At 36.4% G+C, this 25,426-nt stretch overlaps 2 protein-coding genes across 2 annotated transcripts; both read right to left on the reverse strand.

Moving 5' to 3' along the window:
* Window positions 1-1,352: 1,352 nt before the first annotated feature.
* LOC148914840 (pyrroline-5-carboxylate reductase-like) lies at window positions 1,353-6,345 on the reverse strand. The gene is made up of 7 exons (XM_089042990.1): window positions 6,038-6,345; window positions 5,897-5,945; window positions 5,588-5,679; window positions 3,585-3,657; window positions 2,523-2,643; window positions 2,185-2,290; window positions 1,353-1,750 (listed from the first exon to the last, which is right to left on the reverse strand). The coding sequence occupies exons 1-7, from the start codon at window positions 6,233-6,235 to the stop codon at window positions 1,559-1,561; spliced, it is 831 nt and encodes a 276-aa protein (XP_088899116.1). The 5' UTR covers window positions 6,236-6,345; the 3' UTR covers window positions 1,353-1,558.
* Window positions 6,346-7,217: 872 nt separating this feature from the next.
* LOC148914841 (pyrroline-5-carboxylate reductase-like) lies at window positions 7,218-11,767 on the reverse strand. The gene is made up of 7 exons (XM_089042989.1): window positions 11,385-11,767; window positions 10,565-10,613; window positions 10,323-10,414; window positions 9,295-9,367; window positions 8,958-9,078; window positions 8,415-8,520; window positions 7,218-7,767 (listed from the first exon to the last, which is right to left on the reverse strand). The coding sequence occupies exons 1-7, from the start codon at window positions 11,607-11,609 to the stop codon at window positions 7,582-7,584; spliced, it is 852 nt and encodes a 283-aa protein (XP_088899115.1). The 5' UTR covers window positions 11,610-11,767; the 3' UTR covers window positions 7,218-7,581.
* Between the last annotated feature and the right edge of the window lie 13,659 nt (window positions 11,768-25,426).

A 25,426-nucleotide genomic window follows, 5' to 3' on the forward strand; every position in this document is an offset into this window, starting at 1 on the left:
AAGTGACTTTTTGCCTAAAATAAATGTGCTTGTATGGAAACTACAGGGTCAAATTATTGTTAAGTTGTGTGCCACATGTCACAAGAATAAGGAAGAAACAGGGGGACATAGGGGATTTGGTAACAGGAAAATTGGACTCGTTTAAATGTGGCTTTCTTTAGTAAATGACTACGAAATGATGTGCTCATCTGATGCTTCACAAAATACATATAGAAGTGGGGCCTCAGATGTTTAAGGGGGATTGTTTAAGACATAATTGCTTAAGAAGTTAAGATAATACAAATGGTTTTGTTGAAAATTAGAATATTTGGAGCTTGACGCAGTCCTTAATTTTATTGTACAAATCTTCATCTTTCTGGCCGCTATCATGGATAAAGTCTGCTGCCATTATGTATTTGAGTTCATCTGCTTCTTTGCACTTACATTGATTGATAGAGCCCATTGCCACTGCCCTTGGCTCAAAGTACTTCTCCAAATTTCTGTGACTTCGGAGAATTCTGGGAACACTTTGGATCTTTGGTATTAAGCTTCTAGCTGATGTATAGGACCAGGCATTTTAATGCTCTGCTAATTGGAAGCAAATTTATTCTGAATTTGTCTTCCTTTTGCGCTATTATTTTCAAAGTGCCTGCTTTAGCGCATTGGAACAGACGCATCTTATCAACTCGTATACCAAATCCTTTATTTGATAATCTCATCTTCATTTTAAAAGATGGCTCTGGGACGTATTCCTAGTCCTCACACTTGAAAATAATCTGTGTGTCTTTGTTAGGCAAAGACCACTGAGAACTCTTCCTCCAAAGAGCGTGGTTCGAAAGTCTGTTTCCAGGCACTCCTCTCCTTTTCGTCATAGCGAGAAGAGGTTGAAGGAAAAGCGGACAAATTTTGAAGGAGAACGAATATTCCTCAATGCAGAGTTAGTCTACACCTACTGCTATTGTTATATATTCATTGCCGCAAATCAAAAGATTCCATACCAATTAGGCAAAAAATATAGTTTTGTTCAGATTCTTATGAACAAACTATGTGAATAATTCTACAAGAAGTAGCTTACAATCTCATGTTCTTTTTGTGTGCTCTTATATACATTAAATCTTTTCTGTTGAAAAACAAGAGTCGAGTAATATTTAAGTGATGCTTTGATGCAGGGGCAACAAAAGATGGCTCTACATATGGGCGGGGGCAACATGGAGACAGGAGGAAAGTTCATTGGGTCAGTTAAATTTTGAGTAAAAGCTGCCAATCATATCTTCTGATTTGTGTTCTTTACCGTTAAAAGCATTTCATGTGGAGCCTCCGTTGACAGCATTGGGCTTGGAATTGCGCCAATGTTTTGTTAACGAACATAAAACCAAGAAATTTTTATTATAATTATTGCTAGCTAAGCTTTATTCTACCTGTAGTCCAATCTTGAAAACATTATTTCAATCAAACTCTAATTCAGCATATTGTAGCAAGGGACAATATATAAGAATCTATAAGATTCTCTGGAAATGAATTCTATCCCCTGCGCTATGAAAAGGAAGGGCCAAAAGCTCATCTGATATAAGAATATCCCTCACTGGCTCTGCGAAAATTCTCGACTGCGTCTGGCAGCAGCGAGGACTGCATTCATCAATATTCCACGAAACCCGCCCTTCTCCAGCTCATGAATGCCAGCAATAGTAGTTCCAGCAGGTGATGTTACATCATCCTTTAGCTGACCTGGATGCTTCCCAGTACTAGTAACCATAGATGCTGCTCCTAATACCTGCAAAGGGAAGCAAAGAATTGGCTATCCTCACAATACGGAATTGAAGAAAAAATAAACCAAAGTGACGACACATTATGAACAGCCAGCAAATACAATATGAACTCTTGACGTTGAAAAGAAAGGGATTTTTTAAAATGCGTTTCGGATGTTCAAGCCACCAAAATCAATCCGAAGGCAGTTGAGACTTAGAAACTATATCAGTTTTTCAAATACTTTTTCTTCTTGGTGAAGGTTTAAATTTTAAAAGTAAAGGGATTATCTACTTTCATATATTTTATGCAGTGTCTCTTTTAAGGAGATCTAGACCTACATTGTTACAATTTGTGACAAATAGACGCAAATTGTGACAAATAGACACAAATACACAATGGTGTGATGATGCCACATGACTGGTTGAGTACTAAAACACCATGCAATATAAGCAGACTTACAGTTTGAGATGCTAGACCCAGTGCAAGTTCTCGAGGTAGACCTGCAGCAACTCCTCCATCCGCCAAAGCCTCTATCGCCAAATATATATATGCAGGACCACTGCCACTGTATATTTATAAAAGGTATCAATAAAACCAGAATCTATGACTTCATATCTAAAATTATTACAATTATTGGGATGAAAATGCATGATTAACAAACCTAGGAACCTCTTTGGAAGATACACTAAGAGTATATTTGAAAGAAAGATCTCTGATTGCAACAAGAGATTAGTAAAAGATATTCTGCAGTGGAGAATGAACAGCATCATTTTTTATTGCGACACAAAGTCACATACCTAACACCAGTAACTGCATCAAACAATTTTTCATCAGCTTTCCACGTCTTTCCTACTGATCCAAATAATTTAGCTATTAGGTCTCCATCTTGTTCTGTTGCACCTACTCCCAAGCTCATAACTGTGTGACCAGAGGATTAGAGGCATGACCAATTTCATTCTACTCATACAAATTAGGCGTACCAAATTAAAAGCAATATGAAAAATAAACAAAGAAAAATGCAAATATGAGCGAGAGGAAAACTTCAAGAGTTAAAAGGTAGATAAGACTACCCGTAAGCAACAAAAAGTGTCCATTTTCCTTTTATTCCATATTAGCAACATGTCAATCAATCCAATGCACTACCACAAACAGCATTTCGCAAGTCTTGTCACAACTGTAACATGTCATACTAGCATGATCTAGGGTGGCCAGCTGTCATATTCCGAACTTTTATGCAAACTATTATGGAAAAAAAAGAAACAGTATTTTGTGTAATACGCCAAATGCTGCTAGTTATTATTTCTATAGGCAGCGGAAGTATAACATGAAGTTTAGTAAATATTGCTTTAAAAATGGCTTCATAAAAGAATATTAGTTTTAAAAATCCTCCAAACCTATTAGTTTACTTTTTTAACTGAAAATTTGCATGGAGCACCTCATTGTAAGTTCGTACCGAAAATATTCACTCAAGCAAATAACAATTTGGTTCACAATGCAAAAAACAGCGCCAAGCCAGTTTGCAGATACGTTAAAAATAATACAAATTTATAAATAAACCCAATCCTAGACATGTATTTATAAAAAAACCCAAGCACTATTTAAACATAGAAACACACCCAAAATCAACCCCAAAGTCAACTTTTTGGGTGTGTTTATAAATGGGTTTTGAGTGTGTGTAATGATGGGTTTTGGGTGTGTTTATATGTTTAAATAGTGCTTAGGTTTTTTTATAATTTCAACCCCCATTTTGGGTGTTTTAGTGAAACTCCCTAAAAATAACTAAAAATAATAGTATACCCGACATTATTCGTTTTTATTCTAAGTCAAGGAATAAACCATTGAAAGGATAAAAGAAGTACCTGATGCTGCCTCACCAACAGCAGAAGGAGTGTTTGGCATTACCCTAATAAATCGGCTGTTACCAGCCCACTCCTAAGGTAGATAAAACGATTCCGTTAATAGATTAAACAAAAAAAACTGAAGGTGTCTCAACCTTTTATTTTCAATAACATTAAGAACTCAAAAGTTATACATTAAAATTTAAAATAGAACTACATGCATGAAAGACCAAAAAAAGAAAAAGAATATACTTGTACAGTGGTAGGAATCGAAGGACTTAGAGCATGGGGATCAACAAACAGGAAGAGATAGTGCGCACAAACTATAGAAGCTATCACACTTAATCTTATGATTAACGTATAGAATAATAAAATTATTTAAGTTAAACAAATTTGATGCTAAAAAGTCATTTCTAGGATTAGGCTTCCCTGGTATTAAGAGCATGCAGTCCAGTAACTATAGCTATTATCAAGAGATGCTGGTCAAAACAAAGTATACTGTGTTCCGGCAATCATAAAACTAGTAACCCCAAATTACTGAAGCTGCCCAAGATTACTTTTCGAAAATAAAATGGTTAAGAAACTTAAATTTTTGTTACTATGTTGTCTCAATTTTGAAGGGTGAGAACTGGCTAAATTTACCAATGGCCTAATGTAACTGTGGGTAAATAATTGAATTTATGCAAGGAGAAAACTGCATTGTCAACATCTCTCAAACTTCAGTATCAGCACTATTATTGTCATGAACAGCATCATACTCTTTCTGGTGGCTGGCACATTCATAAATGGGGATAATCATAATTAAACTGTTGACTACAGATATTGATTTGCAACACTCATTGTTCTTCATTTACACTAAAGGACCTTTCCAAAGTTACTGTCATATTTCCTTATAGACAGGAGAAACAAGGGGAGCACTACAAGTGACCAGACTCTAAAATTCAAGAATGAATGCTAAGGTGATAACATGCTATATTGCTCGTTCAGTTCATCAAATTGTTTGTTCTGTTATTAACTTATTACTCCTTTCATCCTCTATATAGTGAACCAAACATTGAGCACTACAAATTTCCCCTAAATAGTAAATATAATTCTACTTTCTTACAAAACTTGGTTAACAGTAAACTGTGCTTATTCATCAGACACTGCAAGGAAAACAAATGTGGAACAGAACAACAGATTTATTCATCTATTGCATTAGACAAAGAAAAGGGTGATGCTTGAAGCCGGAAAGAAATGCACTCTTTTATAATTGACTTTTACACAAGCAGAGCTGAAAGTTGGCTCGAATTTGAAAAAAGAATTTACACATGTATATTAGACTGACGTTAGTTAAGCCCAGCCCTCTATCCTCCCTTTTACCTTCACAAAAGTTAATTCCCTACTCTCTGTCTACTCTCCGTCATTCTTTAGAGAAAGGCAAAAGGGAAGTGAAAGATGAAAAAGAGTTGCTCAGTGTGGAATGGTAAAGGAGTGGAACTAATTTTGTGGGAAGGGAAAGGGAGAGGCATGCAAATGTGGGTGGGCTAATGTGTAAAAAAAAAAATTATACATGTAATTTTCTTCTTTCAAAACATATATAACCTGTTCACTCCAACTCTTACGTACATTTGCATTGCATATTATTTCCTGTTGTCTTTTTCTGTTTGTGTCCCATGGCTACGTGAATCCTTTCTTTCTTATTAATAGCATTTCCATACAGATTCCTTAAAAAACAAAAAAACATCTATGCAGTACTTAAGAGAGTAGACAGAGAGTAGGGAATTAACTTAGCACACACCAATATAAACTTTTCGCTCCACTGTGTACAATACTTAAATCAACGCACGTAATATGTTCAGAACATAACCTTTTCGTAGAAACTGAAAAGAACTCACTCAAAATGATAAACTGGAAGTTAGAGGTTCATGAAAAAAATACAGTGTTTTGTCCAATCCATATAGACTATAGTCAATTTAGATAGTTGACCAAAAAAACAAATAGTCAATTTAGATAAAAAGCAAGAAGAGTTGTAACTGAGAGACCTGCAGATCTTTCAATTTGACTCCAGCAGCAATTGAAACTAGCAGCTTCTTTTTGGAAAGAAGTGGCCTCAACTGCAAAACTACATCTTTAACTGCACAAATGCAAAGGCACAACAACATCATTATCTGGTAAACATCCACAAAATCACCACCTAAAAATTCATTCCCATATCTCTAAAATCAAGATACATTTCAATCATACAAGAAGCAAGAGCAAATGATAAATACATAATTTTTTTTTTTAAAAACAATTATATTATAAATACAATATCCTTGAGAAATTGAGAGATAATGGAATAGTGTAAATACCAACTTGAGGTTTGACAGAGAAAATGACGATATCACTATCTTCCACCACCTGTAATCACCACAGAATAAATGCAACTCAAATTATTCACCACAAAATATACAGACAGATACACAAAGAAGAAAAGGGAGAGAGGGCCAAACGTCGTCGTTTTTGAGGAGGAGCTCGACGCCGAAGGACTCGAAGGCTTGGCGTCGAATGGGGTTAGCGTGGAACGTAGAGATGCGATTTGGAGGCAGAACGCCCGATCGGACGATCCCTCTGGCGATGCTCTCCGCCATTTTACCTGCTCCGATGAACCCTAGCTTGAACGTGTCCGTGGGGATGGGTAACGCCTCCATGGCCAAATGCGACGGCGTATCAGATTCTGATTCAGTTTGTTTTTGTTTTCTCAAAGTGCCGCAGAAACAGAAGTGAGGGAAGAGGAGGAGTAGTCTCAGTCAGCAGCGCGGCAGTGCTGCTTTTATCATGACTGGTTCGTTTGAATAAAATTCGGGTCATCTAACCCGAACAAAGGAATTGATGGGTCGGGTTGGATTGAGTGAAACGTGTCAGACTACGACAAGCTTTGCATCCCTCTGATTTGAGCTCAATGACAATTTGGTGCATAACTTTTTAAATTCTATAAAAATAATTATAAAGTTACGAATCCTTACATCATTAGTCCCTTTCATTAGTTTCATCATGACAATTTTTGTGTGTTAGATTGACGCTGAGACTAAATGGTGTAACAATTTGTAACTTTAAAATTGTTTCTGATATACAAAGACTAAACTCAAAGACTCAATTGCCTCAATTAAATTTATTATTAATTGTAATAAGGTTTCAGTTAATGATTAAAATAAGGGAATTTCACTAAAACAACCAAAATGGGGGTTGAAATTATAAAAAAACCCAAGCACTATTTAAACATATAAACACACCCAAAACCCATTATTACACACACTCAAAACCCATTTATAAATACACCCAAAAAGTTGACTTTGGGGTTAATTTTGGGTGTGTTTCTATGTTTAAATAGTGCTTGGGTTTTTTTTATAAATACATGTCTAGGATTGGGTTTATTTATAAATTTGTATTAAAGTAACCACTTTTTCATTGGTTAACATTAAAATAATATACAAATCCACATCTGAACAGTTTAAAATATGGAACCAACAAACTTTCAGGCCTAAAAATATCCTATACCCCAATTCGGCAACATGTACTCTCCAACATATACCTAACATAATCTGCTCCAGCCACAAACAAGATTGCCTACCTAACATAATCTGTTCCAGCCAGCCACACACAAGTACGTGTTGGGAACATAAAAATCCCAAATTAAGAATTCGAAGCCTTGACTCACAATATATAAAATTTACAATTCATTGTCAAGGTTTTGAGATCAATAGTCTAATTTTAACATGATATCAGAGCAGAAGATCGAGAGTTATTTTAGTAAAATTTACACTGAGAGAATCGACTTTACTAAAGTAGAAACCGTTTATTTTACATAGCAGTCAAATGTACATTCATACACTGGAAGTAGAATCCACTTCAACACAATGCAGAAGCATCATACCTTGAGCAACATGGTACAAATTGGCTGGAATGGCCAGTCTCCTGCATTCGGAGTAACTTTCTGATGTCGTTGTCATAAGCATAACCAACCCTACTAGGGGTAATTTACGCATGGAAAGCCAAGTCATTGGCCCATCTCATGGCTACGCTTGGTAGTAGCAACAACCGCATTCATCATGCTTGCGCGAAAAGCACCCTTCTCAAGCTCATGAATCCCAGCAATGGTGGTTCCTCCTGGTGAAGCAACTTGGTCTTTCAGCTGACCTGGATGTTTTCCTGTTTTCATTACCATGGCAGCTGCTCCGTAGAACTTCAGCAGAACAAGAGAGACAGAAGGGAAAAGATATAAATCAGAAGCCTAGAATTGTTCATAACATGAGGACCAGGTCCTAAAGAATATAATTGCCAGGAAAAAGCATGGCATATCATGAGCCTGCGTGAGGTTGTGAGTGTCTATAGAGCGAGAAGAAACTTGGAGGAGCATTCTAGAAGAACATCTTATATTCCGTTGAAATTATGATCCTTCAAAATGTTTTGAAACAATATCTCAAAGTTCAATCAACTTCATTTCTTAAAAAATGATGTTCTGATCACTCAGATATTTGTGCATCTAAACCTATCAAATGCCTGCATTATTAACTCAAGAAAAAGAAGCTGGAAGTGGCTGAAGAATGAAACAGAAGCTATTCTTTACTAAAAGTCACTTTCTAAATAGACCGTGAAAAATCCGTACGTTTGTATAACCCCTCACTAGAATGTGTGTTCTGTGAATCCAAAGTAGAAGTCTGAGCTTTTTAGCTATCTCATTTAAGGCCTTGAATTGTTTTCAGAAGCATATATCCAGTACCCAGCATAGACAAATCTTGGAGAAAGATAATGGAGTGTCAAGATATATAAACGTTATAGCTTATAATACACCACTAGATTCTTCAGATATACATAACAGTTTCCACTTACAGCTTGAGCAGCAAGACTCAAAGCAATTTCTCGTGGTAAGCCTCCGGCTACACCTCCATCAGCCATAGCTTCTATTGCTATATATACAAATGCCGTACCAGCACCGCTGCAAAATTATCCAAACAAAAAGCCACTAACTTTGGTGAACGGCTATTGATGCATGTCTCTACCCCTTCAATTATGCATTTTCTTTTTTGAAAATTGAAAGAGATGCGTATGCGAGAGGACACATCTATGGTGTTTAGTACTCCACAAAGTGCCAATAGAAATAAACAGAAGACCAATAACCAAATGTACCTCTAAATATTTGTTGACAGATGAGCATATGTGCACACAGAATGATGTGTAAGTGCAAGAGCAGGTGCATTTCCAAACCCTAATGATATACATAAGCAGTAACCAGATACTTCCTAGTTTACAAGTGTGATTATGTTTTATCTTTTGATTTAGAACAAGAATGATACAGCAGCAGCAACAATATGCTACCCCAGTTTAGATGAGTGATTATGTTTATCTCTGATGATAGCAAAGACATGTACGTACCCGACTGCAGCAGCAGCATCAGACAATTTCTCATCCATTTTCCACACCTTGCCAACTGCTCCAAATAGATCTGCTATTAGCTCTCCGTCATTTTCTGTTGCAGCTTCTCCCAAGTGCATAACTGTTTAATTTAAGTACATTAGCTCTCCGTCGTTGTCAAACATAGGATTGGACTAGTTATCCTCTCCAATCAAATGTAAACCATTACAATCCAATCCTACCTCATAATCCAGTTCCCAAATATGGCCAAATGGCAGTGAAGTTAAATAATTCAGAAGTAGAAAGCATTTCTTTCAGTATAATACGATAAATGTGAGAACAAGGAATTAGTTGTTACCTGTAGCTGCCTCACCAATGATAGAAGCAGTAGTGGGGACTACTCTAACAAATCGACCATGACCGACCCATTCCTGGATAGAAGCTTTGAACAAATAAGTATTAAAAATATGAAAGTTCAGAAACTTGACTGTAAATTAATAATCTTTGAAAACTTTTTCAAGCATATCACAGTAATGCTACCAACAGATAGCTTAAGGACACAGAGGAAAGAGTAGAAATGTTTGCATTGAAGTATCGTTTCTTCTGGTAATGGATAGAACATGAGAAAATTTGTGAGCAATCATGATTCTATCTAATTTGGCTTACTTTTCCATCTATGATGACCACCGCTTTTACTCACTAGATATTAGATTCATCCTTACGTTAGTAAAGATAAACCAAAATGACACTTCAAAACGAACATAATAGATTTGGTAACTAAGGTATTTTTGGAATTGGTCAAGGAAACAGGACTTTCAAATTGTAACAGTACCAGTTCAAAATAATAAATTGTAACAGTATAACAGATAACTGAAATCTTCCAGAGTATTCATGAACGACCTAATGAATAATGTTGAGCGTCTGCATAACTCCATAATAATGAATAATGTTTACTATCAAAGTGAAAATCAGCCTGTATCAAATGAAAAACAACTCTTAACCTTCATATCATAGATAAAATGCATATGTTTTCCAATATTAAGTTGCTAGAAGATATTCCATAAAACCTGTATAGCAATTGGCAAAGTAGACAGACCACATTGTGATTGATGATAACATCTACACAGAGTCAACTGGGAAGATGAATTTTAACCAGACAGGAATTGTCTAAATATCGCAATATGCTTTGAGCATGTCTTACAGTTGAGACTCAATGACCGGCTAAGAGTGTGAATCTAGAGGCAGAGGACATGAACCTAAGAAATCATCATTTTGTAATAAATTGGTTGAGAAGTTCCGTCATCATCCCTTAACATTATTGAGATTCTATTATTAAGCATTTATGCAACAAGTCATCAATTTCATATAGCAGTCATCTATACAAACCTGCAGAGCTTGCAATTTATGTCCCACAGCAAGTGACAGAAGAAGTTTATTTTGTGAAAGTAGTGGCCGTAAGTCCAAGATTACTTCCTTAACTGCATATCCAACAATCCAGTTTATGATAAAAGAAGATAAAACTTCATAAGGATTATCAGTGATCAACAGAGCGTTAATAAGAATGCATGTCAAATTATTTCATATTCAAATATGGAGGGGAAAAGAAAACCAAGCGAAAGAAGGCGTACGTATTTGAGGTTTCACTGCGAAAATGATTACATCACACTCTTCAACTACCTGTCCATGATATTAATGGAAAAGAAAAGGAGAAAGGAAAAAGGGAACTATAAGAGCAGTATAATATCACGGAAGCAGTGCAAAAATTAATTAAATCCAAGTTTGTTAATATATGAGTAAATAATTTGTTTTGTCCAGCAATTGAAGAATAGGGGACTTCTTGTCTCTTGCAGCAATGTAGGCAAACATGACTGGATTTAGTACATTGAAACTACATATTCGCCTTCTTTTCCTTTCCAGCAAACAAATATATAGCAATATCACATTAATGAAAAATACAAACATTTGCAAATATTTGGACGCATAATCCGTAAAACATATTCATATAGCGAAAACTGCCACACGAAACTATCTTCCTTTTCCATTAGAACTACTGTCTTGGTTTTTTTTTACTGTCCCTTTGTAATTGCTTTTCTGCAGTTCCCTTGTAATTGCTCTGGCTTTACAACCCATCTCCTAACTCTATTTGTTTTTCATTTGTGCCACATTCAGCAAATAACAACAAATAAAGGTTCAATTTTTATTGGGTAAATCAATGAATATATTGAAAATGAAAACAACGAACCAGCTACAACCAAACTCAATGAATATATTGAGAATGGGACAGCCCCAACCAAACTCAGCAAGAAGGGAGCACCAATTAACAACTAACACAAGAAACTGATAGCCTCACTGCCGAGGCCAACTGTCCATAATGGAAAAATTGCCTTATATATATGTTCCATGATATAAATGCATTGACTTTGACTATGACCATAAAGAGACATGTACCTGATGATTTTTCGGGAAAACCTTAATTCCCATGGATGTAAAATTCACCCTGCTTTCCGGGTTCCGGTGTGCCGTGAAAATTCTTGAAGCTGGTACTATACCCTGCTTGACCAATCCGGTTGCAACACTTGATGCCAAGTTACCAGCCCCAATGAACCCCAACTTGAAGGCTTCCTTGTCAATTGGGTTGACTTGTGCTAGTGGTGACACTTCCTCACCTGCCATTTGGTTGGCTCTGCACCCAAACTGAATGCTCCCTCAGCAGCACCTGATCAGATTAGGAAAAAGAAAGAGGTTGCTGTAGTTGTAGTGAGGTGTTGGTGTTTTTTGATTCAGAAGAAAGACTTCGGTGTCTCTGTCACGGTTTTCTACAGAAGGAGACAAGGTTGGAAACTCAAGCCAAAAAGAAGACGTTGTGCACTTTGTAATTGCGAGGGGCAATCAGTGGCGGACCAGTAATTTTTCAAAGGATGTTTACCACATTATTATCCCACATTTCTATACCACATGATATTGCCTATGCCATATAAATTAAATAAATAAAGTGTATTTTAATAAATAAAATTAGAAAAACAAAAACTAGTATTTTACATGATGTGGTATATACACATCAGCTGCCACATCATGTGATATAAAATTGTGGTATAAAAAATGTGGTAAGACTAGTATTATTCTTTTTAAAAACTAAGAGCTCAAAAAAAAAAAAAAAGGAAAAGAGAAGATAATTAAGCATCATTATAATTTAAACAATACTAATGTTATTCATAATTAATTAAAATAATAACATTACAATTAACCTACAATTGTTGCCGACAAGCTTTCATATAATGAAAACGTCGCATTATATTTTCATTACTAATATAATTAACCTACAATTATTGTGACTTGCGATCGTTTTGGACTACCCGAATTATTTAAGGGAGGATGTGAAGTAGGCAGATTATTTGAAGGTTGATTTGAACTAGCTGGATTATTTGAAAAAAAGACCAGTGTGTTAAAAAAAAGACCAAACGCGCAAGTGATGCAACTCTCCCAACCTGTGGTTTGGGCATTTCGTCGAGCAGTTCAGTGCATCTCATTTCTAAAGCAGATGTGCAATTCCGGTGTGGTAATGGACTTTTCCGGAGGTGCAGGTGCACCTCCTTGCGCTTGCACAGGTCCATCACTGGGGGCAATGATACCATATTGTGAATTATTTTATTTTTGTTTAGCTTTTTTTAAAATAAAAAAATTACAGTTTTTGTTATAAATTCATACGTTATGGGTTTATAGGTTATGGATGCCCACAATAATAGCCACTATTAACCTATCATAATACCCATCATTATATACTTGTAACCTACCAATTATGGTTGGTAAATGATTTAGGCATATGTGCCCCTATAAATAGTGGATCCAAATATGAATGGAATACAAGTTGATTTGAGCAAATTATACTGCCTCTTTCTTCTTCCTATCTCTCCTTACAAATTCCCTAGTTTCACAACACTTATCAGCACGAAAGCTCTTGGCATGGAAAACAATCATGGATGCTCTCATTTTGAGATAAATGACGAAGATATTTGTCTTGCGGATAGTGCAACTACGCACACAATTCTTCGAGATAAAAAATATTTTGATAATTTACATTTATCAAAAGCAAAGGTAACTACCATACTAGGTTCTGCAAACCTAATTGACAACTCTGGAAGAGCTCAAATTTTGTTACCCAATGGGACTCAATTCTCCGTTGATAATGCTTTGTACTCTTTGAGATCGAGAAGAAATTTACTTAGCTTTAAAGACATTCGAATGAACGGATACCATATTGAAACTTGAAAGGATCACAATGTGGAGTATCTTTGCATTACCACCAATATCAACAGCCAAAGGCGTATATTGGAAACACTTCCTGCTTTCTCTTCTAGGTTGTATTATACAACCATCAAAGCAGTTGAAGTCCATGCTATCATGAACCAGAAGTTCATTGACCCAACGACTTTCATGCTTTGGCATGATCGTCTTGGGCATCCTAGATCCACAATGATGCGTAGGATTATTTCAAATTCAAATGGACATCCTTTAAAGCCTTACCGTAGTACTTTGTCCATTAACCAATCTTGCAAAGCTTGGTCCCAAGGGAAATTGATCATCAGACCATCTCTGTCAAAACTTGGCTTTGAATGTCCATCTTTCTTACGGAGAATTCAATGGGACATTTGTGGGCCAATTCACCAATCTTGTGGACCATTTCGTTATTTTATGGTTTTAATCGATGCATCTACAAGATGGTCACGCGTTTGCCTATTGTCAACTCGCAATGTTGCTTTTGCTAGGCTCCTTGCTCAGATAATTAAATTCTGAGGATAATTCCTTGATTATCCAATAAAGTCAATTCGACTTGATAACGCTGGTGAGTTTACCTCCCAAACTTTTGATGCTTATTGCATGTCACTTGGTATTGATGTTGAGCACCCAGTTCCCCACGTCCATACTCAAAATGGATTAGCATAAGCTTTTATCAAGCGTCTCCAGTTTATTGCTCGCCCTTTGCTATTGAAGACAAAGTTGCCAACTTCTGCTTAGGGACATGCAATTTTACATGCAGCAACTTTAGTCCGCTTGAGGCCCGTTGCCCAACACCAATTCTCCCTTTTACAACTTGCCTTTAAGAGACAACCCAATATATCACATTTAAGGGTTTTTGGTTGTGCAGTTTATGTGCCAATTGCACCCCCACAACGCACTAAAGTGGGTCCTCAACGTCGATTGGGAATATACATTGGTTTTGATTCACCAACTATCATTCGCTATCTCGAACCTATGACAGGAGATACTTTTACAGCACGCTTTGCGGACTGTCACTATGATGAAACATTCTTCCCGCCATTAGGGGGAGAAAAGACCGTTCCTGAAAAACGGCTTGAATTAGGTTGGAAAATATCCATTATGTATCATCTTGACCCTCGTACAACTCAAAGTGAAAATGAAGTATGAAAGATTGCCCACCTTCAGTAAATTGCTAATCAAATGCCAGATGCATTCACTAACACAGGAAAAGTGACAAAATCACATATACCTGCAGCAAATACACCAACAAGGATTGATATCCCAATCTGATTAACCAATGTTGCAGCAAATGAATCATCTATTGCATGCCTCAAGTGAGGTATACCCATTGGTTCGAAGGACTCAGCTCATAAAAAGCGAAAAACAAAAGCATATTCCAACCCCAATGAAAACGCTCATGAAGATATTATTGGGAAAGAGATTGACCTTGAACCTACAATTCATCCAGAGAGTGAAAGTGTCATTGAAAATACACAAGCCACTGAAGAGGAAAAGATACCTAATACAAAAATTTCTGTAAATTTCGCATGCAATGATGAATTGTGGGACCGTAGTGAAATGGTTATCGATGATATTTTTTCTTTCGCAGTAGCTGCTAAAATTATATAAGGTCATGAAGATATTGAACCACAATCTGTTAATGAATGCAAAGAGAGGCTTGATTGGCCAAAGTGGAAAGACGCAATGCAAGTTGAGTTAAATTCCTTGGAAAAACGTGGTGTATTTGGACCTATGGTTCAAACACCGTAAGGTGTAAAACCTGTGGGATATAAATGGGTGTTCACAAGAAAGCGTAATGAGAAAAATGAGATTGCCAGTTATAAGGCATGACTCATTGCGCAAGGCTTTTCTCAAAGGCCTGGGATTGATTATGAAGAAACATATTCTCATGTTATGGATGCAATTACGTTCCGTTATTTAATAAGTCTAGCAGTTTCATAAAAACTTGACATGCGTCTTATGGACGTTGTTACTGCATACTTATATGGGAAGTTAGATGCCAATATTTATATGAAAGTCCCAGAAGGACTCAAGTTGGCAGAATCAAACACTAAATCACAGAACATGTACTCCATTAAGCTGAGACGTTCACTATATGGGTTGAAACAATCAGGATGAATGTGATATAATCGTCTTGGTGAATATTTGATTAAAGAATGCTATATCAATGATCCCATATGCCCTTGTGTTTCTATAAAGAAATCAAATTCTGGATTTGCAATCGTAGCAGTGTATATCGACGACATGAACTTAATTGGAACTCTTGAAGAGATCATTAACACTGCTGAATATTTAAAGTGTGAATTTGAGATAAAAGACCTTGGAAAAACTAAATATTTTTTGGGCTTGCAGATCTTGCCCATCAATCAGCTTACACTGAAATTCTTTTTGAAGCGATTTTATATGGATAATGCCTACTCGTTGAGCACTCCAATGGTAGTTCGTCCATTACACACAAATAAATATCCATTCCATCCTAAAGAGGATGATGAAATGATACTTGGTCCAGAAGTATCATATCTTAGTGTGATAGGTGCTTTATTATATTTAGCCCAATGTACTAGGCTAGATATTGCATTTCCAGTAAATTTATTAGTCAGGTATATCTCAGCTCCAACACGTAGACACTGGAATGGTATAAAGCATATCTTGCCCTACCTTCGCGGAACAATTGATATGAGCCTGTTTTATTCAAAGGAACCTTCCAACGGTCCAAATCTTGTTGGATACGCGAATTCTGGGTATCTCTCTGATCCACATAAGGGTCGCTCCTAAACTGGTTATGTGTTTACTTGTGGAAACACAACGATCTCATGGCGATCTACAAAACAAACTTTGGTTGCTACCTCTTCTAATCATGCAAAAATTATTGCGCTCCATGAGGCCAGTAGAGAATGTGTTTGGTTAAGATCCCTAGTTCATCATATTCGGAAAACATGTGATCTTTCTTCAACAACAAAAGCTCCAACAATCATTTATGAAGACAATGTTGCTTGTATAGCTCAAATTAAAGAAGGGTTTATCAAGGGTGACAAAACCAAACATATACCACCAAAGTTCTTCTACCCACATGAGCTTCAGAAGAATCAAGAGATTGAAGTCAAGCAAATTCATTCCCAAGATAACCTGGTAGACCTCTTCACCAAAGCTCTTCCGAAGTCTATATTTCAGAAGTTGGTATATGGTATAGGGATGCAACGACTTTACAAGCAATCAGACTGTTGAAGATTAAGGGGAGATATCAATTGAGGAAACTCCTCAGTTTTATTACATTCGATGTATGTGCAATGTACTCTTTTTTCCTTCGATCAGGTTTTTATCCCATGTGGTTTTTCCTGACAAGGTTTTTAACGAGGCAACATTTAGCACGTCCAACATGATGTCACTGTATGGTGGACATCCAAGGGGGAGTGTTATAAATCCATACGTTATGGGTTTATAGGTTATGGATGCCCACAATAATAGCCACTATTTACCTATCATAATACCCATCATTATATACTTGTAACCTACCAATTATGGTTGGTAAATGATTTAGACCTCTCTACCCCTATAAATAGTGGATCCAAATATGAATGGAATACAAGTTGATTTGAGCAAATTATACTGCCTCTTTCTTCCTCTTATCTCTCCTCACAAATTCCCTAGTTTCACAACAGTTTTCTCTTTTTAGCCAAAATATTTTCTTATAATCACCAAATTATACTGGCTAATAGAAGATTACAAGGAAATTATTTCTTATAATCACCAAATGAAAGTAATATTTGGAAATAGGAAAATATTTTCAAGGAAAATATTTAGAGGCAATGTTTAAGCAACTGTTGTGGGAGTGATTTTCCTCCCTAGAGAATATTCGTCTTGAGATCTCGTCTTCCTCTTCACTTCTCTTGTTCCCTATAAAACAACACAAAGTGAAAAGACCACACCCGAGGGGTGTTGGGCAAAGGCCCTCCGATACCTAGTTTAGGTCGACTGTGTGTAAGATAAACAGTAGCTAACAAAGTGTACGGAGATTTCTCTCGGGGAGAACCGAGTGGCTAGAGTCTTGTGTGTGTGTGTGTGTGTGTGTGTGTGTGTGTGTGTGAGAGAGAGAGAGAGAGAGAGAGAGAGAGAGAGAGAGAGAGTGTGTGTGTGTGTGTGTGTGTGTGTGTGTGTGTGTGTGTGTGTGTGTGTGTGTGTGTGTGTGTGTGTGTGTGTGTGTGTGTGTGTGTGTGTGGCGGCTAGGGTTTGAGAGAGGGGATTTCTGCATAGTTTCATATGTCCCTCAAACTTTATGCGTAGCCATGTATTTATAGGAGCCTCGAAGGCTAAAGTATCGGAAAAATAATTTCACACATGAAAAGGAATTATTCTCTCTCAAGTTGGAGAGATTGAGTTAATTAGTTTAGTCAAATAATTCTCAAATTGATTGGATTAATTATTTGACATAGGATCTGTGAATATGCTTCTACAACTGTGCTCACAACAATCATCATAACTGATTCCAAACCAATTCTAGTACAGATTTGGAGGATTTCCAATTGACAACTTTTGCAAGATCTCACCATTGTTTTCGAAGATTGCTCTGGCACATCTTTGCGTTAGTATAATTTCCAATAAATGATCTTAATTTCCTGCTGCAGCCAATCAGTTCAAGTTGACAACTCTTCGGCACGAATCGAGTTTTGCTTTCTTTTCCATTTACTTTGCTTTAATTTTATGTTGTTTATCTTTCTCATAACAAGACTTATTGCTATTATTTTGTAGTAGTGATTCAAATTGCATTGTATGTTTGCAACTAGTTTAGTCCTGTTATTTTTTTGTGACTATTTTTAATTCGATTTAGCCCTTTATTTCTTATTTGCACTTGATAAATATTGAAGACCTTTATCATTTGAGGCAGAGAAAAGAACTAGAATAAGCCATCAACTGTCCTCACTCCTAAAATATGAATATGGTTTGAATACTTTAGGTTAATTGTATTCTTCTCCATAAGGAGGTATATATATGAGTTTACATGAGTGTTTTACAAGGAAATAGATACAATAATCAATTAGGAGAATATCCTCCAAACTATATAAAATAAGGAAGTAAATCCCCTAATTAATGAAGGAAATAAATCTCCTTGATTAATTAGGATAGCTCACATCAACACTCCTCCTCAAGTTGATGCATGCACATCACCAATGCCCAACTTGGTAAGTGAGTCATAAAACACTATTCCACAAATAGCTGTTGTTAAGACATTTGCTAATCGATCTTCTGATTTTACGAAGGGTAGACAAATGATCTTGTTCTCAATTTTTTCTATGATGAAATGTCTATCCACCTCAACATGTTTGGTTCAATCATGTTGAACTGAATTATGAGCAATATCGAGAGCTGACTTGTTATCACAATGTAACTCCATGGGCTTTTCTGATTTGAAACCCAATTCTGTCAAAAGTCCTCGAATCCACAATAATTCACCAACTCCCTAAGCCATTCATCGATACTTTGCTTTTGCACTAGACCTAGAACCCACATTTTGTTTTTTACTCCGCCAAGTGACAAGGTTACCTTCAACAAATGTAAAGTAACCCGATATAGAGCATCTATATATAATGGAATCAGCCCAGTCAGCATCTGTATATCCAATAACTTCAAGATTTCTATTCTTAGAGAACATTAGTCCCTTTCCTAGGGCTAACTTTAAGTACCTTAAGATCCGATCAACTGCATTTCTATGAGAAACACTAGAAGAATGCATAAATTGACTAACCACACTTATAGCGTATGCAATATCTGGTCTTGTGTGTGCCAAATATATCAACCTTCCAACAAGGTGCTGGTATTATTCCTTATTAGTAGGCACCCGGTTTATATCTTCACACAACTTGTAATGCATCTCAATGGGTGTGTCAGCAGGCTCACATCCAAATATTCTTGTTTCAGCAAGTAGATCCATCACATACTTCCTTTGATGACATTGCTACTTCAATTCCGAGGAAGTATTTCAGAGCACCTAAATCCTTCATCTCAAATTCTTGAGATAAATACTCTTGTAGCTTCAGTTGCTCACATGTGTCTATCCCAGTTACGACCATATCATCCACATAAATAATTAATACAGTGATTTTTCCTCCATCATGCTTCAAGACCAGAGTATGGTCTGAATTACATTGAATGTATCCAAAATTCGTCATGGACTTAGTAAATCTACCAAATCATGCCTTAGGAGATTGTTTTAACTCATATAATGATTTTCTGAGCTTCCAAACTTGATTTTTCTTGTCATGAGCTATATTACATCCTGGTGGTAAACCCATGTATACCTCTTCTTCTAAGTCTCCATGTAAGATGACATTTTTAACATCGAACTGATATAGTGGCCAATCTAAATTTGCTACTAGAGATAGTATGACTCCGATATTGTTCATCTTGGCTATTAGGTCAAAGGTCTCTTAGTAGTCCATCCTATATCTCTGTGTATACCTCTTCGCCAGCAATCTAGCTTTATTTCTTTCAATGGATCAATCTACTTTTAGTTTTACAGTATAGATCCACCTGCATCCCACCGTCTTCTTTTCGTGAGGTAAAGGCATGAGCTCCCATGTGGCATTCTTCTAGAGGGCTCGCATTTCTTCATTCATGGCTTCTTTCTATTTTGAGTCTTCTAGTGCTTCATTCACACTATTTGGGACAAATAGATTGGCCAACTACTTCACAAAATGTACACATGACTCTGCTAATTATTGATGGGGTATTTCCCTTTGACTTTAAGATCTGCTTCGTACTATACTCGAGGTTTACCACGGTTCTTCCTTTCTGGAAGCTAATATATAGGGGTATCTGTATCATTTATGCTTTTTGAAATCGAATCATTATGGTATTTTTCATTAGTGTTATTAGTTTCAGGGGGATATGTTACTTGAATGACTTCCTTAGAAGGTGATTGTATGGTACTAGAGCTGAGGCGGGTTCAGAGCAAGCAATATCTCTTAAAAAAATTTCAACTTCCTCCTCCTGATTTTGGTAGCATGGAGTCGATTCGTTGTTTTCCACTGGCGACAAAGGCCCAATGTTTGGCAAAGGAGGACAAAGCGCCTGATCGTTTGGGCAGAGCGACCGGTTGTTTTGACATAGTGGCTCTGCCTATGAAGGAATAAAAGGGCGCGATCGATCGTTGTGGATGGGTAACCGATCGCTTTGATGCTGAATCTCTTCCGTTGTGAAAAAGTCCAAAAAAGTCTAGCTGTTTGGTTCTAGATTCTCCTCCTATGCTTTTAAAAAATTTGTGCTCCCGAAACACTACATCCATGGAGGTATGTACCTTCTGACTTGGAGGGTGATAATATCAATAGTCTTTCTGATGAGGGCCATAGCCAATAAAAACACACTTTTCTGCACAGGGATCCAATTTGTTACGTTAGTGATCATAGAAGTGTACAAATACAACACAGCCGAAAATTTGTGGTTCAGGGTTTGGGGTGGGAGGTGTTTGGAGATGGCGGTGAAGTGCTTGAAGATGAGTTTGGAAATTCAATATACTTGAGGGAATCTTATTTATAAAGTAAGTTGCAGAGACGATGTCCTCGCCCCAAAATGATCGAGGCATGTTTGCACTAAATAAAGATGCATGAACGACTTCCAATAAATATCGGTTCCTTTGCTCAGCCACCCCATTTTGTTGAGGGAGTATATGGACACGAGCGTTGATGTATGATGTCATGATCCTGTAAGAATTTTTTGAGATCATGATTAAGAAACTGTCCACCATTGTTAGAACGGAGAACCTGTATTTGGGCATGAAACTGAGTCGTCATCATTTTATGGAATTATTAAAATGTTAAACTGACTTCCCCTTTGGTTTTGAGAAGGGAAACCTAGGTCATTCGGGTGTAGTCATCAATGAAAGTGATAAATCATCGAGCTCCAACCAGAATAGTGATTTGAGCAGGGCCCCAAACATCAAAATGAATAAGGGAGATGGGAATCAAAGTTTTATTTGTACTTAATGGGAATGAAATACGATGACTCTTATCTAATTCACATGCATCATCAAGAAAGTATATACATGAATTTACATGAGTGCTTTAGAAGGAAATAGATACATTTACTTAATTAGGAGAATGTGTCCCAATTATACAAGGATATGTCAACTATGTAAAATAAGGAAGTAAATCCCTTAATTAATGAAGGAAATAAATCTCCTTGATTAATTAGGATAACTCACGTCAACACTCACCACCAATGACAGAGCTATACCAAGGCCAGGCCTTGGCCCCCTCAAAAATTTAAGGTCGTCCCCAATAGGGGCTTTAAAATGGGCTACACCACCTTTAGGCTCTAATAAATAACAACTCTTTGAAAGAAGGGGAAAAAAAAAAAACCATCCCTAATGGTACAGATTTGAGGCTTTAAAGTCCAACCGGAGTTGAATCTAAATATGTGTACTCGGTTGTAGCTTTTGAATCTTGGTGGAGACCACATCTAGAAAAAGCTGCCAACCATACAATTTTTTGGCTCACTTGCCTTGCAACTCAACAGAGTCATACTTGCCCATTTTGATAGTTGCTGACCAATTTTTTATTTTTTTTTTAATCATTTGGCCTATTACAACAAGCTTGTCTTTTTTTTTTTTTTTTGGGTAAAGTTGACTTAGGCTACAACCTTCAAGTTCTAAACGGCTAGGTTTATTATTTTTTTAAAACCATGTTTTCAAATCTTGTCCTTTTTTTTGTTTTTTGTTTTTTTTTTTGAGTTGAAATGTTCAACAAAAAAAAAAACCTAACATAAATAAGTTCACAAAAAACAAAAATAGCACCTAAATTAAATTACATCATAAATATATATATATATATATAAAACTTCTAATATAGAGTCTCTCACTGTGGGAGAGATGCCTTTAAAGCCCTAAAGATTCATCGGAGCTCTAAATAAGGCTATATCAACTTCTTTTAGAGCCCCAACCAATGGGGATAGCCTAACAAACTATTATGTATTTGGGTTTTCATTGGACAGGTTTAGTAAAAATTGGATAATAAAATAATCTTGTGGCCCTTTCCACAATAAAGAAAAGTTGAAATTTCCGTAAAGTCCAAATTGGACACCAATTTGGGGTAGAATAGTCTTACGGCCCAATCAGTTAAAACTGAAATCTTGACCATTATGTTAAAACCAAATCCCGTAGCCAATCGTTACCCACTTCCAAATTAAACACATGTTGAACATATAAATAAATAAACAAAGTTTAGGGTTTAGGACATAAATAATTAAACACGTGCTCATCCATTCAAATGGCATGGATTCCTCGCACTGCCAACAAAGCTGCCCATGTGGCATCTTAGATGGGCTTCTCAGCCCCCTCCCTCCCTAGTGCCTGTACTCTCCCGGGATGGCCTGCCTGGGCCACCAAGTCGGTCCTCTTGCTTTGCTTGTGTCATGATTTGTAGTTTTCTGGGCCACGTGGTTAGCTTTGGTGTACCACGTGCCTCCCCAGCTTGTGGGTCTTTTATTGAAAGCTGAATTTGACCAAAAAAATAATAATAAACAAAGTTTCGGGTAGAATAGTCCGGATTGGATATGAAAATAGAGATAATACAAATTCCCAACAGTATTGTGTGTTGCGCAAGCTTAAAAACAGACAAGTATTTTTAGCTTTTGCTGCGAAGTTGCCAAATTGAAGTGTTCCACCTCCCTAAACCCTTCATATAAATTTCCTCTTCCCATTCATACAATCACATCCCATCTGTTTCTGTTTTTGTTTGAAGAAAACCTCAGAGATGATCGGAATGCAGTGCTTCTCCATTCGATCGAAGCCTTGCATGTCCATCTTTTCCAATGAATTATTTTCTAACTCTTTGAGGCATCTTTTCTTTTCCTCTATCAATGTTTTTGTTATATATATATATATATATATATATATTAAGTGAGAGGCCAATGATGATTTAAACATATTTTGCCTACATCGCTTGATTATCTCATTTGGTTGAGATAATGATAAACTGAAATGTATCATGAGGCCTCTTCTGCTAACAAGCTTTAAACTGTCACGGCTTTACCGTCGGAGGTTTTGCTCCATCTGGTTGTTCTATTTTGCATTTACGCCGTCACAGATTTTCTGTCGAATATTTTTGTTTGTTTCTTGTTCGTTGTGTTGAGTTTGTGCTATTTTAGTTTCCTGTTTGCTTGCTTATATCAATTACGGTGGCAAGGACGATATTTTTCGGGCAGATACCATCGTAGAAGCGGTGTGGCGATTGCTCGCAACAGTTTTGGCGGTTGGGAGCAGTTATTGGTGATTTATCTGTTGTGATGTCACTTCCTCGAAGGATGGTAACGCAAAATTAATCACATTAACCAATCTGTACAAAGCAAAATTAATCACCAGTGTCTTTCATTTTCTCAGTTTGGTGGCGCAGTGTTTTTTTGGTTCCTGTCTTTTTCGTTTTGTTTTGCAGGGTGTTTCTTTGCAAATTGTCAGATTGAAGTTGGTGGAATAGTCTTTCTCGCACCCGATGCCTACTCCAATTGAGAGTCTGATGGTTGCCGCCGTTCCAAATGTTTTGTTTTGTTTAAAGTGCCGCAGAAACAGAAGTGAGGGAGGAGGAGGAGTAGTCTCAGTCAGCAGCGCGGCAGTGCCGCTTTTATCTTGATTGGTTTGTTTGAATAAAATTCGGGTCATCTGACTCTTGATGGGTCGGGTTGGATTGGATAACACGTGTCAGACTACAAAGCTTTGCATCCCTCTAATTTGAGGTCAATGACAATTTGGTGCATAACTTTTAAAAATTTTATAAAAATAATTATAATAAGTTAGGAATATCCTTACATCATTGGCCCCTTCATTAGTTTCAGTATGACAATTTTTTTTTTTTTTTGGTTCAAAATAACATTTGTATTTTTTCACGTTGCACTTGATGAACCCATCTTTCTTTACATAAACGCTAAATTAACGAATGTCATGAGAAAACAAATGATTTATAAGAAAACCCTAATGTTCTAAGTGTTCCTTTACAAATTGCGGTGATTTGTGTGTTACATTGACACAGAGACTAAATGGTGTAACAGTTTGTAACTTTAAGATTGTTTCTAATATACAAGGACTAAATCAAAGACTCAATTGCCTCAATTAAATTTATTATTAATTTTAATAAGGTTCCAGTTTATGATTAAAATAATAAATAATTTGGTATAAGTCAAATTCAAGGGATAGAATTTGGGTGCAATCCACGAGAAATTATAGAATAGTACCGTACTACCACCTCAGTTTATGATATTTCCATTTAAAATATGTCATATGTCATTTAGGAATAATAATTTTAATTGTTTTTTACAGTTGGATTTGAAATCTAATTATTATCTTTTGAATAAAACTAAGAAATCAAAAAAAGAAAAAAAGTCACCACCCACCTCGACCCGTCGTCTACCTCAGATCTGCCTTCTTGGCCGATGCCCACTCTCTCTCTCTCTCTCTCTCTCTCTATTGTAGGAGGTATAATTATCTATGGACGAGGAACATACATGAATATTAATTAGGTATGAATATGTAAATTACCTATGGAGGAGGTATACATATGAATGCTATTTATCTATGGAGGAGGTATACATATGAATGTTAATTACCTATGGAGGAGATATATGATATGAAATTACCTATAAAGGAGGTATACACAAACCTGCAAAGCAGGTAAATCAAACCACCCAAAGACATACATACCTCATCATAAGGTATTCACTGATTGAAAGTGTTTGATAAATTGAGATTAATTGTAGAAATGTGATATTAATTTATTGATTGCAGGAATTAATAAAATTTAGAGGATTGACTATGCAATATATGTAAATGTTTTAAAAACAGTGGCCAAGAATTTGCATACTTGGCTGGCCTATTGAGTCCCTGGACCCAATTCTACATCAAAAGAGAAATAAACTGCATTCACAGTGCAAACTCAAAATTGGACCCATATCAAAAGACTCCTTAAAATAACCACTTTTTCATTGGTTAACATTAAAATAATATACAAAAATTATTGATCCATGTCTGAACAGTTAAAATATGGAACCAACAAACTTTCATGCCTAAAAATATCCTGCACCTCAATTTGGCCACATGTACTCCAACATATCTGTTACCTAACATAATCTATTCCAGCCAGCCACACACAAGTACGTGTTGAGAACATAAAAACCCCAAATTAAAGTATTCGAAGCCTTGACTCACAATATATAAAATTTACGCATTTTAATTC

Source organism: Prunus mume, linkage group LG8 (assembly GCF_029339155.1).
Source record: "Prunus mume cultivar Tortuosa linkage group LG8, ASM2933915v1, whole genome shotgun sequence".
NCBI classification, from domain to species: domain Eukaryota; kingdom Viridiplantae; phylum Streptophyta; class Magnoliopsida; order Rosales; family Rosaceae; genus Prunus; species Prunus mume.